Source organism: Hakea prostrata, chromosome 7 (genome assembly GCF_041222555.1).
Source record: "Hakea prostrata isolate BN-2017 chromosome 7, UWA_Hpros_2, whole genome shotgun sequence".
In the NCBI taxonomy this organism is placed as follows: Eukaryota; Viridiplantae; Streptophyta; class Magnoliopsida; order Proteales; family Proteaceae; genus Hakea; species Hakea prostrata.
The window spans coordinates 39376872-39393237 of record NC_142606.1 but is presented as its reverse complement, the minus strand read 5'-3'; the positions used below and the strand labels follow the sequence as shown (position 1 = coordinate 39393237).

General features: G+C 34.3%; 1 protein-coding gene across 4 annotated transcripts in view; it reads right to left on the bottom strand.

The window, feature by feature from the left end:
• LOC149011104 (uncharacterized) overlaps positions 1-9620 on the bottom strand; it is a 32954-nt gene extending 23334 nt beyond the window's left edge. The window contains exons 1-8 of one of the 4 annotated variants that reach the window (XM_089163826.1): positions 9430-9620; positions 8843-8888; positions 7777-8478; positions 7373-7685; positions 5800-5946; positions 5617-5705; positions 5223-5315; positions 227-353 (exon numbers count right to left, since the gene is read on the bottom strand). In XM_089163826.1, coding sequence (XP_089019952.1) covers positions 227-353; positions 5223-5315; positions 5617-5705; positions 5800-5946; positions 7373-7685; positions 7777-8381 — 1374 coding nt within the window. In that variant the 5' untranslated portion in view covers positions 8382-8478; positions 8843-8888; positions 9430-9620. The remainder of the gene's footprint in view (positions 1-226; positions 354-5222; positions 5316-5616; positions 5706-5799; positions 5947-7372; positions 7686-7776; positions 8479-8842; positions 8889-9429) is intronic. The other 3 variants (XM_089163825.1, XM_089163827.1, XM_089163828.1) reach the window with 3 other exon arrangements.
• Positions 9621-16366: the final 6746 nt, after the last annotated feature.

Genomic DNA, 16366 nt, shown 5'->3' with positions numbered 1-16366 from the left:
TACCTGAACAGGACACATAAGACCACTTAAATACCAAGATCTCACATATTCAACTACAATATCAAGTGAACTGTCTTAAACAATCAGGGAACAAAGTTCCTTGCACTTGTGGCTAAACTGAGAGACACAGAGATTGGCCGCTCCCCTGTGGATTTTATAAATAGATAAATATTTGAAACAGAGACAAAAATAGTACAAAGTTCTAGTTGAGCAGTTGAGCTATAACCTGTTGCCGCATTTCTTCCACTGAAAGTAACCCAAGTAAGCCACGCTCTCTACATGCTTGACGGAGTTCATCTTCTGAGAGTGACTCCACACCCTCAGCTTGAATCATCCTATCATCAGTCTTGATCCTAATAAACCAAGAAAATTATTCTATTTCCATTTTTTTATTTAAAAGAAAAGGAGACCACCAAGAAACTTATTCTTTAACAGGGTGCAAGTGCAGCATGAAATACGAGAATATCATATTTGAATAATGCGTAGCAAGACACAAGGAACACCAATTAATGTACAAATGTTGTCGCTCTTGTCCCAGTTGTGATTTTTCACATAGTTTGCATTAACTAAGTTTCAGATTTGAACTAAAGCAAGTCCAGTTCAAAAATGGTCCTATCTTAAATCTATGAGGAGATGAAATTCTAATCATGTACACTTATTTGTAATGGGCTAGTTATAAGGTAAGTACGAGTCTTAAAGGGTGTGCTGGGTACTAAATTGATATTAGCAGTAACACCACGCCTTACGCAGCATAATCCGCTTTAGTTTATTCATTGAAGAGATAGTTTGGTCACTTGTACATGCAGAAGTTCTAGAAGTCTTAGGCTTCAATAATTCTCAATAGTTAAGTAATTTAGAGTCCTATTCAGTTAAGTTAGTCTAACAACTTGGGATTTAGAAAACCTTATTTTCCAGATTTCCTGGATCACCCTATTTCTTCTTGCTTTCAGCAATCATCCATAGTTTGAAATTTTGTCTTGTCTCAGTATCTTGACCAATCTGGTCAAGACACTGAGATACCAAAATTCCCACGAAACATGGTAAATCATTGTACAATGTTCCCGTTGCATGTTTCAGTGGTTTCTTGGTGTACAGCCTAACTTCAGGCCAATGGAAGTATGGAACACAATGACAATGTTATTTTTTACTAAAACCTAACGCCAACTACTCTTCTTGATTCGCACATGCCCAATTATATGCGGACGAAACTAGATCGTGTATTTTTCACAAAACTAAACATGGAAATACAAGAAAACATTGAAACTTTTATTAAAATACAAGAACAGATATTGAAAAGTAGTCAATCTCAGTTACAATTTACAATTACAACCCTTGAAATTCTTGAAATTTCACCGAAATGTCACCAAGATTTCTGATATTTCACTGAAATTCAGTCAACTGAAACGGACCATGTTTCATCTCCGTAGGCTTAGGATTTGCCAATTTAGTACCATGATCATATCAAGGTTTCTTTTTTCTTCAATCTCTTCTCTTTGGTTCTTTTATTAGTCATCCTCTCCCTTTCTTTGTTGTGGATCTCATTTGTTCTCTACTATGTTTTGAAAGGATCCTTGTAGCCACCAACCTCATTTTGTTAGGACTAGGCGAAGCTAGTTGTTTATTTGCCATTTCTTATAAATATGCACCCAACCTCCACCCATAATAATAGTTAATTAAATAGAACACATAATTTGGACTCAATTGTATATCCAAGCTGTCTTGGATGACCTAAACCATATTGGGTTTCGGATAGAGATGAACTTAGCTTAGTTGAGTCATAAATCTAGTAGAATTCAAAGAATTTATACCATGGTTTTCAAAGCGTCTGCCTAGGTGCGCCTAGGCGGTAAGGTGGTTGAAAAACTGCCTTATTTGCCACCACTTTGTAGGCATGCAGTTTTTTAGCCGCTTTTTCGCCTAATTGCTACCGTTTTATTGCCTTGTGCGCCTTATTGCCACCTAGATGCCAAAGTGATTGCTTTTTTGACATCTTGTACATAATAATTTTTTTTTTCAATCAAATTTTATTTTACAAAGCCATATACGAACTTAATAGTTAGTTATTTCTGAATCGGGAAGCAATGAATCATTAGATGGACAAGGCACTTATTTGGTATCACACTATCACAGAGGTAAGTAAAAATGTAAAATTACTACTTTCATTTTCATACTTATAATTTGATATAGTTCAATCATATATTATAATGCTTGATTAGATGAACTCATGTTTGTGTTCTTTTTTTTATAATCTTTCATAATTATAATTCTTGAATGCTTGTTTTTTTTTTTTTTGGATGAATATGATTATTGAATGTTTGCTTAGCTTATAATAAAAATCTATCAATTTAAAGTACTTGTATTGAAAAACTTTGACCCAACTGTTGTGGTCGCCTTATTGCCACCTATGCGCCACTTTATCGCCTAGGCAGAGCCTTAACCGCTTTGGTCACCTTTCCGCCTTGACAACCATCTTTTATACTATTTGGGGAAATAATGCAATGCCCCCAAGGTTTTAAAAATTGAATATGTTTTAAATCAATAATTTCATCCCAAGGGCATTTTCATAATTTAGACACTAGGGGCAAACATACGAGTTCAGAACTAAGAGTTCCTTAAATATTATTAGACGTGTTAAAAGCTAATCTGAAAAATAGATATTTCATGAATTTAAAGTGTAGTTTAATTCTTTTATTTAAATATTATTTGACAACTTAACAAACATGTGAGTATCTAGCCTAGTATTAATATTTTTAATGGTTTTAATATTGGATCAGATAAATAAAGCAATGATTTGAATAAATCAGGAAAACGGGGTGCAGATTATCAAACTTGAAAAGAGAGAGGAAGGGATACGGATTGGAGTTATTAGGATTAAACAGAAATTAAGAAAGTCATGAGAAAGTGAGATAAATAATAAAAAAAAAAGGTGAGAAAGTGACATAATAAAATAGAAGAAAAGAGGGAGATAATTAGAAATGCAAGTGAAATGTTAGGGGGAGGAGAGAGAGAGAGAGAGAGAGAGAGAGAGAGGTTGGAATTGTGGGATATAAAAGAGAGAATGGGCAGGACAGCATAAGAAAGAAAAGGAGCCGAGGGAGCGACAATCAAATTCTGGTTTTAGCCTTTTAGGTAAGAGTTATTCTCATTGATCAAATTCTGGTTTTAGGTAAGAGTTAAATCTTATTAATCAAATTCTGGTTTTACATAAGATTTATTCTCATTTATCAAATTCTTGTTTTAGATAAGAGTTATTCTTATCAACCAAATTCTGGTTATAGGTAAGAGTTATTCTCATTGATCAAATTCTTCTTTTAGGTAAAACTTATTCTCATTAATCAAATTCTACCATTGGGTAAGAGCTATTCTCATTCAAATTCTGTTTTAGTTTACCCTCTTAACCCAAATCATATACATATTTTCCCTACCATGAATTTCTTAGATTATTCCTTGTGAAACTAGTTTTCTGCTTTGGACAAACTCTTTGATTCAGTTTCTGTGAACTTATACCTAAGGATACTCAACTTCTTGACTCCGTACTTTTATTAACTATGAATCTGCTTTTTCAAGTCTTGTTTTGAATATTTTGGCTCAGATCTCTTATCTCAGGTGTAGTGTATCAGTATTGGTCTTAAGAACTAACCATAATGCTAGACTTCCATTATAAAAGGTCAATTAGTTGTTCAGAAAACTGGGGAACTAAAGTAACAGTCAGTAGGTGATTTAATAAAGAATATATTGTGTAGGTTGAGAATTAAATTAGTGCTTGAAACTTGAGAAGTGGACACATAACTTACAAGTCAAGGTAAGTGGGATATAACAGGTGAACATTACTGTGGTATGCTTCTGTATAATTATTACTGTTGATTAGTACAAGAACTAGTGCTGTCATGCAAGATTATTGATGTTGTTTACATCCAATTACTACTGTTTAATGTTGTAGCCGCTGCTGTTTGTACAGTAATCAATGCGTTGCATGATTTTTGCTGAGTAAGTCATTATGCAGTTAATGATTATTGCGGAGTAAGTCATTATGCAGTTAACTAATAGTGTCATATTAAACATCAAGTGAGTGACAGCAACAGAGTCTGATGACAAATACAATGTACTGTGCCGGAGAAGAGTTATAGCCACCAGAGTGGGAGAGTACTCCACAAGGCTCCGAAAACACCCATTGGTATAGAATGATGGGGTATACACATTAGTACCAGAGTGAGTGACATGATGTACATGTTGTCTTAGAATGGATAACAATAGTGTGGCCATGTTTCACTTATATTATAGATGGTAGCAGTGTATTTTCCCTTTATACCGGCTAAACGAACAAGATTGTGTAGAAACCAAAAGCGATTATTGAATTGTTGTTATTGAGCAACCAAAACTGTCTTGTTTTACTTGAAGGTACTTACTGGTGTTCTCTTATACTCCAACTTATTGGGCTGTGTAGCTCACCCCATTATTCTAACATCACAAAAGATTGAGATGAAGTTCAACTGCGGACGGAGAGATTCCAGAGCAACCTGAAGAGAAAATTTAGTTTCACTTTTTTATTTCATTAGTTGATGTAGTAAGGCACAACTGAGATGTAGTCTTAACAATCATTTGAATTTTGGACACTTATTTGTTGGGACAATAATTTAGTTTGCCACTCGTAGGAGTTATTTGGGACTTAATGTTGTGTTTAAATTTTTAGATTTGAGATTTTGAAGTTATGATTTGATTGGTTTGGCCTATGGTTTAATTGGTGTGATTTTTATAATATCTGATTTTGTTAAGTTAAGCAATCATTTGATCAACGCCCATGAGATTTGAACACCTACCTACATTTGGGTTCGGGTCATGACAAATAATGTCTTTGTTTGTTTTATATTTTAGAAGTTTGAGAGTTAGCCTTATTTCAGGACTATTACAAATTCTGTCTGTGTTGATGTGATTTCCACTGTTAAAGACAGATTCAAAATAGAATGAATTGAGTTTATGGTTTGAGAGTCTTTGTGGCAGTGTTTGTGTGCACCCTTTTCCTTCCGTTCTTCTTCATTGTTTCATTGTTATTCTTTCTTCTCTATGAGATTATTGCAAACAGCATCACTTATTAACTCTTTCTGAGCTGTGATCTGCATCGAACAAAAGCAACTCACCCTCCTCCCCCCAAAAAAAACCCCAACGAAGATAAATAAATAAATTTGCAAACTCTGTATCAAAAATATGGGAAGGGTTTGTCTTACCGTTGTAGTTTTTGCCGAAGCATGAAACGTAGATACGCATCTGTTCCATACGGGTTGATTCCCATGTATTTACACATATTTACTAATCGAGGCCTGAAAGTAACAGAAAGCAATGTGACCAGAAAACAAGAAAGATGCTCCAAAGATTATTAAATTGAAGGACACATTTGACTAGAGAAGTCGAAGCTTCCACAAAAATGATTGGGTATTGAACTGTTCAGATACAGCAGTCTGCAGTCTGCAGTCTGAAAATAAGACAGTCAGACCTGGAATACCTAGAAACCATTGATCATTAGGTTTCTTTATTCAACATTCTGGTTAATCCAACCACAGTCTTCCTGTCTAATCTGGAGGTCCTCTAGAACACCAATGAAATGATAATAGAAATACCAACCTGCTGATATTGTCAAGAGTAAGCTCATCATTGAACAACTTTGCAAAGCCCAAAATTTCTTCATTAGAAACATGGCCACCAGTCCTAACCTATTTCAGCATTTTGGTGTACATTTAATTGCAAGAACCAAGAATGGACATGATAGGGGAAAACCAAGAGTGAAATAAAAGCAATATCACCTACCTTGTTCAAAAATTCATCAAGATCTTCAGCTGTTTTCTTGATTTCTCCACTTCGAGAATTTTGGACTTCCTTTGCCATTTCTTTGACTGTATCTTGAAGAAACTTTGCATACTCTATCCTTGCATTAAGCCTCCTTTTCAGTGCTTCCTATAGGAAAAGGTTGCCACTAAAGAAGGATGACACAATAACTAGAAAACACCCACAGAGACAAACTATATAGATAGATATGGATGCGAGTAAGTCAGGAATATCCATTTCAACAAAGCAAACTAGTAGGGTTATCTTCCTTTCCAGAAATACTATGTATCAAGGAACTTTAGGAACCACAATTGGATGGGTTCCCTCCAGAATGTTCATATAGGAAATTTGTGGATGACCTCAACCATCCAGTTGAAGGCAGAAATACAAGGCAAATTATAGAGAAAAAATTGATAGATGAGCTCTTATATGGGTTTACATAGGTGAAATGTTAAAGAGAAACTGGTGTGAACCATAGAATGGTAGGTTCAGGAAGTACCTCCCAAGTTCAACAGGAGTTGCACATATACAACCTATAACCAAATATAATGATAGAGAGTTCTAGAGTGAAGGAGGTCGCATTGGGGTTGGAATGGATACATTCTGACAATGATGGAGGATAGCCTTCTGGTGTCACAATGGAAGTGAAGTGTTATGAACTTGCTTCTATGGCTTGCTCAGTGTGTGTACTTTACAAGTGGGTTGCAGCTGAAGTCCTGCATTGCTTACCCTTGTTCAATATCCATCTTTTCTTCCTTGTTTAGAAACATTTGTTGTTTCCAATAAAAAAGGTCATAACAAGAAAATGAAGAAAGCAAAAGCCAACAATAGAATACCACACCCAAGAATGGTTAGCCATAAAAAAGCATACAACAGAATACCAGACACAAGAATGGTTAGCCACAGAATAGCATTCTAATTTGGTAAACAAAAGGGTTTTTGTTTGGAGGGAAATTCTACTAACGGCAGGTGCCTCGCATGACCATCCATGATCCACCTAGTTCTGCCACTTTAAAGGATGATGTGGCATTTATAGTATAAGATAGACAGTTCAAACTCATGATTGGACAAGTTTCAAGTTTCAGAATCAAATCCATCAAATACCCTCCCATGTGTTTGCATGCACTGACAAGCTTCTAAGTTATCCATGTATTGCACGAACTTCATTGGTGCTTAGTTTCTCAGACTTCTAATCTGCTACTTTGCCTTTTCTTTTTTATATTTGAGATGGGCAGAGGGGGGAGCCAAAGCTCAACACATACCCATAAAATTCGGGAACCAGCCCACTAGTCACATGGGAGATATTCAGGGCATGTCAAGGGACGCCTTGATGGTGCAACGAGGAAACATTTACCCTTTTATATGTGTCTGAATATATGGGATTCCAAACTGATCTAAATTCAGCAGTTCGAATAACTATGTACAAGATGCCAAAAAGTAAACCACTTTAGTGAAACAACTATAAAGGTTTGAGACTGAATGTAATTTCAGCCTATGCAGTTCATTTGCAATGAATTTGTGGTAGGTCTCAACAAATAACTATCACAATTGTTACCTGTTCTTTCATCTTGTCTTGGAAAGTAGATGGTAACATGTTGGGAAATAATCTCAGGAATACTGGCAGCAAGAACTCCATGAATGGAACAATGAGAAAAACCGCAACTGGAACTAGCCTAAAAATATCAGCTGTGGTGCGTGTTAGTTGTTGCCTCTCTCTCCGAGAAAGACTCTTCCCATTGGCAAGTTTTACAAGTAATCTTGAGCATATCCTAATATCTGCCCAGAGTAGTTTGGTGCCCAACCAATAGTGTTGCAGAGTCGATTTAAATTCTTCTTTCCAGTGAACTAATTTCTTGGCCCAGTCCTCTCTGCAAGGAAGCATGAAAGCAAAATATATAAGGACATCAGTTGTGCTACCCTAATCCAAATAATTAAGCAGTAGTGCTATATGCATCCAACCTGCTCATAGAAGCAATGGCTCTCAAAGCCGGACCTATCCCCAACAATATGGCCCAAACTCTTTGTAATATAGACTTGGCATTCTTCTGAGATTCTTGCAACTGTTTAGCTTTTGCTTTAGCCTTCGCCTCACTCAAACCTTCAACTGCTTGATCACATTCTTCAGGAGATGCTTCTTTCTTCTGTTGAGCCACCTGTTCTTCATCACTTCCCTCATCCGCAACAGCCAGTTTAGGTTGACCGGCTGCCGTGGTTGTGGATTTGTTACGCATAGTTTGTGACGTCCACCCAATTCCCAATGGAGAAATAAACTCATGTCGCCTATTACCATACTCCCAAATGGATATACCAAATGAATTGTGCTTAAGCAACCCTGCTGCTGAAAACTTCACTAGCTCCTGTTTATCAACTGAAACTACATCCACCTCCCTATGACGGTCAACATCAGTAAAATGATTATCTCTGACCCCATTCAGAAGCGGCGAATCTGGCAAAGGAGCAAGTTGCCCATGCCCAAAATTTTTAAACGCTTGAATAGAGCGAATTGGCACATTTTGGTAATCCAAGAGGAATTTCCTCTTTCTGAGAATTGCTCTTGAAGCCATCGTTGAAAATTTCTTACTCCCCAAAGAGAACTATGGTCATATCACTTCAAAACCGGCACTCAGTTGAGTTGGTAAGTGAAAAGCTGATATCGCCAATCTAAACACATCATACCAAAATTAATAAATAACTACCCAAATTTTCAACTGACATAGAAATTAAATTTTTCTATCAATTCACCAGTTCCTTTAGCTTCAATAAGGATTTATATATGCGAAAAGACAACAAGAACTTGGAAATGGATGGTGTAAGGAAAAGAACAAGACAATTATTAATCAGAGGGTATCAGTTCTGAACTGAACAGTGGAATAAGTAACCCTTTTCATATATATATCAAACGGTAAAATAATAAGAACTTAACAGAACTCATTCAATAACTTGTCAGCACAGGTATTAGCAAACTCAGAAGACAATGACAAAATATTAAGAAGAAGAACAGCGGTGGGCACAAAGAGACACCAACCTAGCAACCTATCTATGATGATATGGCCCGCCTTAGTTTACTTCCTCTGCAAGTTCAAAGTAATTAGCAATTTAACCATTTAATTGAACAGAGTTTGGACTAGAAAAGATGAAATGATGATACGAATGACACCAAGAAATTGGATAAAGATTAAGCCATTTTTTTCTGTAAAACAGAAATGGACGATTGAAGATAGAAAGTCTACGCTGCTAAGAATCGATAGCAAGCGAAAAAATGATAGTTTATTAGGGTCTTAGCCATCGAAATAGTGAATGTTCCACCTTCCACGTTTTTGTAGTATCGTTCACGCCGCAAAGTCGGGGCCCATCACTTGGGGATCCCTCTGAATCAAAGACAAGAAAAAGTAACAACATTTTTCTTGCCCTTATACAGGTTATCGTTTTGAAAAGAATGTGAAGAGACGAACTAAGAATCACTCAAGACTCGAAAGAGAGGGCAACACGTTTAACAAGCTCGGGTTGCAGGATCCAATTCAACAATGAAGAGAATTAAGATTCTCAGGTTTGAGATTAAAAGAAGAGAAATGTAAAAGTGTCTAGGTTTGAATTAAGCTTTCTATTTCTAACCTGCAACCTCTCTCACTCACGCGGTGGACAACATTTGAATTAAGGTTCTGATTCAAACCTGCAATCTCTGACTCTAATTGAAGTTTGAACAAGAAGATCATTGGGTAGGTAAATCCTGGTTTCGGTTTGAATGAAATTTAAGCATTCAGCTGTGAAAACTGAAAATGAGAGCTGAAGAAAGAAGAAAGATTGTCAGAGAGAAAATTCAGAAATTGTTTTTTTTTTTTTACGTGGGGTCCATAGAGTGTCGTTATACCAATCCAACCGTTGATGATCTTAGTCCACCTGCGGAACAGGTCCTGAAATGCGAACCTTTTCTTGTCGTGAGTATATACTTGCTCGACTAGACCAAATACGCTCGATGGAATATCCTTTCCACACTTCCACCAACGTGCACGTGTTATGGGTAGGATCCCATATTCTCTTCGGACATGCGGGTCAACTCCATATGACTCTTGGATTGGAACCATTGGAAAATTTTGTTTGCCCTATTTTTTTTTTTTTTATTATTATTATTATTATTTTTTTTTTTTAATTATTTTTTTTTTTTTGTGTTTAGGGATTTGATACATATTTAGTTGCAAGACATTATGAGGTTCATGAAATCCAAGTTTTTCATCTTTTTGCCTAAAAACGTGAATTATTGGGTATGGGTCACCCTAAGTATAAGATAGATGAAATTTGTGGATTGATGTAGAGTAATCCAACAAAACTCTACAAATTTCAATGGATTTGAAGCTAACCAAATAGTTAATTTTTGGAACCGTGAATCCACAGATTTGAAATCTATAGATTTAAAATCTAATTTCATTTCACATCCGTAGATTCATGTAACCAAACAAGCCCTAAGAGATATTTGTCATTGATAACTAAATAGCCATTTGACATTACCTATATCCTTCTTATATCTAATGACGGTCATTAAATTTTTTTATCAATTAGATCTAAAAATAGTAAATAGGTGAGACCACCATCTTTTAGTGAAAAGGTTGTAGAGTCAACTCCTATTGAGGGCTGAGGCATATGTAATATCCATATCCCCTATATAATATAAAAATATCTTTGTACGAAAAAAGAAGAAGTAGACAATTGAAGACCATTGCAGGGTTATTCAATTGGTAAGACCAACACCTCTCAACGGGGAGATCGTGGGTTTGATCATGCTTGAAAGTATATTATAAAATATCCTTATTCCTAATATATATATAATACTACTATTAAAAATATGAACTCAATTGTAGATGGCTACATTTAGTATTCCACAATTACCCTTCTGAATTGACATAATTTTAATTTGGCAATCCTTTGCATTAATTGAGAAGTGTGTCTACAATTGTAAATACAAATTATTGAATTCATTATATTTATTAATTCGTTCGTATTTCATTGTGGTAAGCAAATACGAAGAACAAGAAATCAAATTAAATTATCATATTATCATTCAATTATGGAGATGATCCTCATATGAAATTAAATTCAATTAGAATTTGGTATTCCTTTGCATTAATTGAGAAGTATGTGTACAATTGTGAATGCAAATTATTTAATTCATTTTATTTCAAATTAAATTATCATATTATCATTCAATTATGGAGATGATCCTCATTTGGAATTGAATTTATTTTTGAATGAAATCAATGAACAATGACTGAGGCGCTGATAACCCTTATACCCGTTTTTTTAATTGTCATTTTATTTCAAATTAAATTATCATTCACTCAATGAAAAAATCCACAATTTCATTAAATTATGGAGAGAATCCACAATTGGAATTATTCACTAAATGAAGACCGAACAATTTGTCGATTCTTTAAACCGTTATGGTAAGTGGAATTGAATTAATAACCCTTATAACCGTTTTTTCAATTGTCATTTTATTTCAAATTAAATTATCATTCATTCAATGAAGAATCCACAATTTCTAAATTATGGAGAGAATCCACAATTGGAATTTTTCACTGAATGAAGACCGAATGACTGTCTGATTACTGTTAACCGTTATGGTAAATGGAATTGAATTTGGTATGGAATCACTCAATGAGGAGTGAACGTCCAATAACCGTGAATGTTTTTTTTTTTTTGTTTTGTAGAGTCCAATAACCCTGATTACCGTTATAGATCTCAAATAATTTACAAACAGGACAATTAAGTTGTCCAAATAATCACATACATATTGAACAATTCCTCCCTGCAACTCTCTTCCACCAAAGGAAACAATTCTGGGATCTTAAATTTTTGAACAATTGTAGCTCCATTGTCAGTCTAACTACGTCCATTCTGAGAATTGAATTCGTCACTCTGACAACACCTACAACAATTGTACAGGTATGTTAAAATCACCATTAACATATGAATTCTTCTAGATTGTTTTATTTCATCCTTCTCCCTGCAACTCTCTGCCACTAAAGGGAATTGATATGGTGAATTTCACTCCTCATTCTGCCCAAAACTAATTAGAATCACCTCCCATACCCATTGCATAACCCTCCCTACTCCCTCGCCTGTCTGTGCAAACCAGAAATCCCTTTCCCTTGTTGTCGCACCCTTCATAATACCATCCCCAACCAAATTGTTGAACTCATGTATATCATTTTCCAGTGATTGTTTTTGGAATCTTTTAGTATGTCATTTTCTCATTATTCTCCCCATATAATTCCACTTTGCTCTTCATCCCATATAATCAACTTTGCTTTTCGAATGGACATGGTTCGAATGACAATGGAGCTGCAACTGTTCAAAAATTTAAGATCCCATAATTGTTTCCTTCGGTGGAAGAGAGTTGCAGGGAGGAATTGTTCAATATGTATGGGATTATTTGGGCAGCTTAATAGTCTTGTTTGTAAATTATTTGAGATCTATAACGGAAATCAGAGTTATTGGACTCTACAAAAAAAATTAAAAAATAATCAGGGTTATTGGACGTTCACTCCTCATTGAGTGATTCCATACCAAATTCAATTCCATTTACCATAATGGTTAACAATAATCAGACAACCGTTCAGTCTTCATTTAGTGAATAATTCCAATTGTGAATTTTCTCCATAATTTAATGAAATTGTGGATTATTCATTGAGCGAATGATAACTTAATTTGAAATAAAATGACAATTAAAAAAACGGTTATAAGGGTTATCAATTCAATTCCACTTACCATAATGGTTAACAATAATCAGACAGCCGTTCAGTCTTCATTTAGTGAATAATTCTAATTGTGGATTCTCTCCATAATTTAATGAAATTGTGGATTCTTCACTGAGTGAATGATAATTTAATTTGAAATAAAATGACAATTAGAAAAACGGTTATAGGGGTTATCAGCGCCTCAGTCATTGTTCACTGATTTCATTCAAAAATAAATTTAATTCCAAATGAGGATCATCTCCATAATTGAATGATAATATGATAATTTAATTTAAAATAAAATGAATTAAATAATTTGCATTCACAATTGTACACATACTTCTCAATTAATGCAAAGGAATACCAAATTCTAATTGAATTTAATTCCATATGAGGATCATCTCCATAATTGAATGATAATATGATAATTTAATTTGATTTCTTGTTCTTCGTATTTGCTTACCACAATGATTAATTGGAAAATGAAATACGACCAAATTAATAAATATAATGAATTCAATAATTTGTATTTACAATTGTGGACATACTTCTTAATTAATGCAAAGGATTACCAAATTAAAATTGTGTCAATTTAGAGGGGTAATTGTGAAATACTAAATGTAGCCATCTACAATTGAGTTCATACTTTTAATATAGTAGTATGATATATATAACCAAAAACTATGTTGACAATATAACCAACTATAACATAATGCCAAATATATTCTAAAGTACTGAATCCATTACTTACGTACATCTACAATTACATATCAAAAAATAATTGCATATCATTTTCTTTTCCCACAATAAACAACTATGCAACGAACAAATAAGCGTTTAGAACACCAAAGGAAAAAGCACAATGAATTTAGAAGGCTAAAAAGGGAAAGAAAACATGAAGTCCAAAAATCAGTGAACCAGTTGCATATAGAAACACAATATGACAACAATTCAAGCTCCTCAAATCAAATTCAGAATGACACAGAAATTATAGAAGGTAACACATATTATGATCTTCTATTCAATATATATATATATATATATATATATATATATATATATATATATATATATATATATATATATATATATATATATCATAGCTAACTAATGTACTATGTCAATTCAACAGAATTGGAACTACAATGCTCCAACATACACATACTACAACAAGTTCCACCATTTATACACTGTGGAGTAAAGAAATTTCAATACGAACCTCCTTCATTATGCTGCTCAAATGGAAATGTGGTACTAGCACAAACAACAATTCCAACTGACCTATATGAACTTTTCACTACTCAAACAATAGAGTCAAGATTTCAGAAGATATATAAGGGCATATAATAGTATTTTCTCATTTACTTATTTTGGAGTACATGTTGATAAAGAACTAGCGAATGCCAAAGGAGGAGTTTATACGTTTAGAGCTCAAGGACAAATCTATCATGAACTCCCTCAAAAAATTCAATAAAGAGAAAGCCCCAGCTATTTGCAATTGTATATCTTCGACACAGATAATAAGCTGGAAAACAGAATGAAGATACTTCAAAATATGAAATTGAAAGAGCCAATAGTGTTGAAAATAATGCAAATACTTTCAAATAATCCATATGCAAAATTCTTCAGAAGCTTGAAAAATGTTGAACCTCTAGAGTCTCGTGAAATAGTATTAAGAGTGACATCAATCTAGACCAAAGAGTGTATAACAAGCCTATAGTAGATCAAGTAGCAGGCATATGGATTGAAGGAAATAATCCAAACATCAAAGAAAGATGTGACATTGTTATTCAAGGAAATTCAGGAAAAAAACACTCGGTGAAACATTACTATGGCTGCTATGATGCGTTACAGTATCCATTGTTATACCCAAATGGAGAAATTGGCTGGCATTGAAACATTAAAAAAAAGAGGGCCCCAACAACAATTTCAACTGGAATAACTTCAGAGGAGGATGCCCTTTTTCAAGCAGCTAGACAACATGATGAAGGTAACATATTCAAAATTAAAAATAAAACCAAAATATTACAATTCTACTAATAAATTAAAAAAAAAACCTAAATTTTTATTATATCTGTAGGTTTCGATGAAAGGAAAAAAAAAAATATATCTCCTAAATCATATTATTGCTACAAGTTCCAAATTAGAGCTCATGATAATTCAATTCTACTACACTCTGGAAGATTGCTACATCAATTCGTTGTGGACATATACATAAAAATTGAGGCAACAAGACTAGATTTCTTCCGCTGCAGACAATCAAACATCTGAACTGAATTGTACCAAGGAATTGTTGATAGTATATCAACTGGAGAAATAAGGGGAAATCATGTAGGAAAAAAATTGGTCCTACCTGCTTCATTTATTGGAGGACCAAGAGACATGCGTAGAAGATATCTTGATGGATTAGTTTTTGTCCAAAAATTTGGTAAACCAGATCTCTTCATCACTATGACCTGTAATCCCGACTTGATTAAGATTCAACAAGAATTACTGGAAGGACAACTTGCACAAGATAGGCTAGATCTTACTGCAAGAATTTTCAGAGCAAAGCTTCACGATCTTAAAGAGCAGTTGTTTAAGAAATCAATACTTGGAAAAGTTTCAGCACACGTACATGTGATTGAATTCTAGAAAAGGGGATTACCACATGCACACATGTTGGTTATTTTTCAAAAAGAACAAAATCACAAATCCGGATACTTTTGACAAGTATATTTCTGCTGAAATTCCAAATGAAGATAAATAACAACAATTATATGAGAAGGTTGTCAAGCATATGATGCATGGACCTTGTGGAGATTTGAATAGACATAATGTTTGCATGAGAAATGGGGTTTGTAAGAATCGTTACCCAAGATCTTACAATGAGAAAACAATGCAAGGACAAGATTCATACCCAATTTACAGAAGAAGGAATAATGGCAGAAAAGTCATGATAAGGAAACATCTATTGGATAATAGATGGGTTGTACCTTGGAACCCATATCTCTTGACAAGATATGACTGCCATATAAATGTAAAGATATGCTCCGGCTTGAAAGCAGTAAAATATCTCTATAAGTATGTATATAAAGGGCATGACCAGGTTGCAATTTAGCATACAACGCTGAAGATTATCTAATGGATGAAATAAAGCAATATAGGGATGTAAGGTGGGTATCAGCACCAAAAGCAATGTGGAGAATCTTTGAATACAATTTAAATGAGATGTTCTCTTATGTGATAAACCTCCAATTGCATCTACCAAACAAACAACTTGTTTGGTCCTGGAAGAATAGAGATCTCATTAATGTCATTCAATTTGATAATATAGCAAGAACAATGTTGACTGAATTCTTTAGAATGAACACAGTATGTGAAGATGCGAAGAACTATTTATACAAAGAATTCCCAAAGAATTTTGTGTGGGATAATCAAACAAAATGCAAGACAAGAAGAAAAATTAAGGAGGCAATTGGAAGAATCAACTTGGCTATCCCAATTGAAGGAAAACGATTCTATTTGAGAATGCTACTGAATAACATCAGATGAGCAACATCATTTGAAAATCTTATGTATGTAAATGGAGAACAATGCAACACTTTCCAAGAAGCCGCAAGAAGAATAGGACTACTAAAAAGCGACAACGCAATTTCTGGGTGCCTAAGAGATGGCGCGTTATTCAACATGCCAATAATGGTCCGAAAACTATTTGCAACAATATTGGTCTATTGTGAACCAGCAGATGTTCAAAAACTATGGGAAGAACATTTTGAAGACTTCAATACACCAACGGCATGCATAAAAGATAAAAGTAATGAAACCTTGAAAAGTGT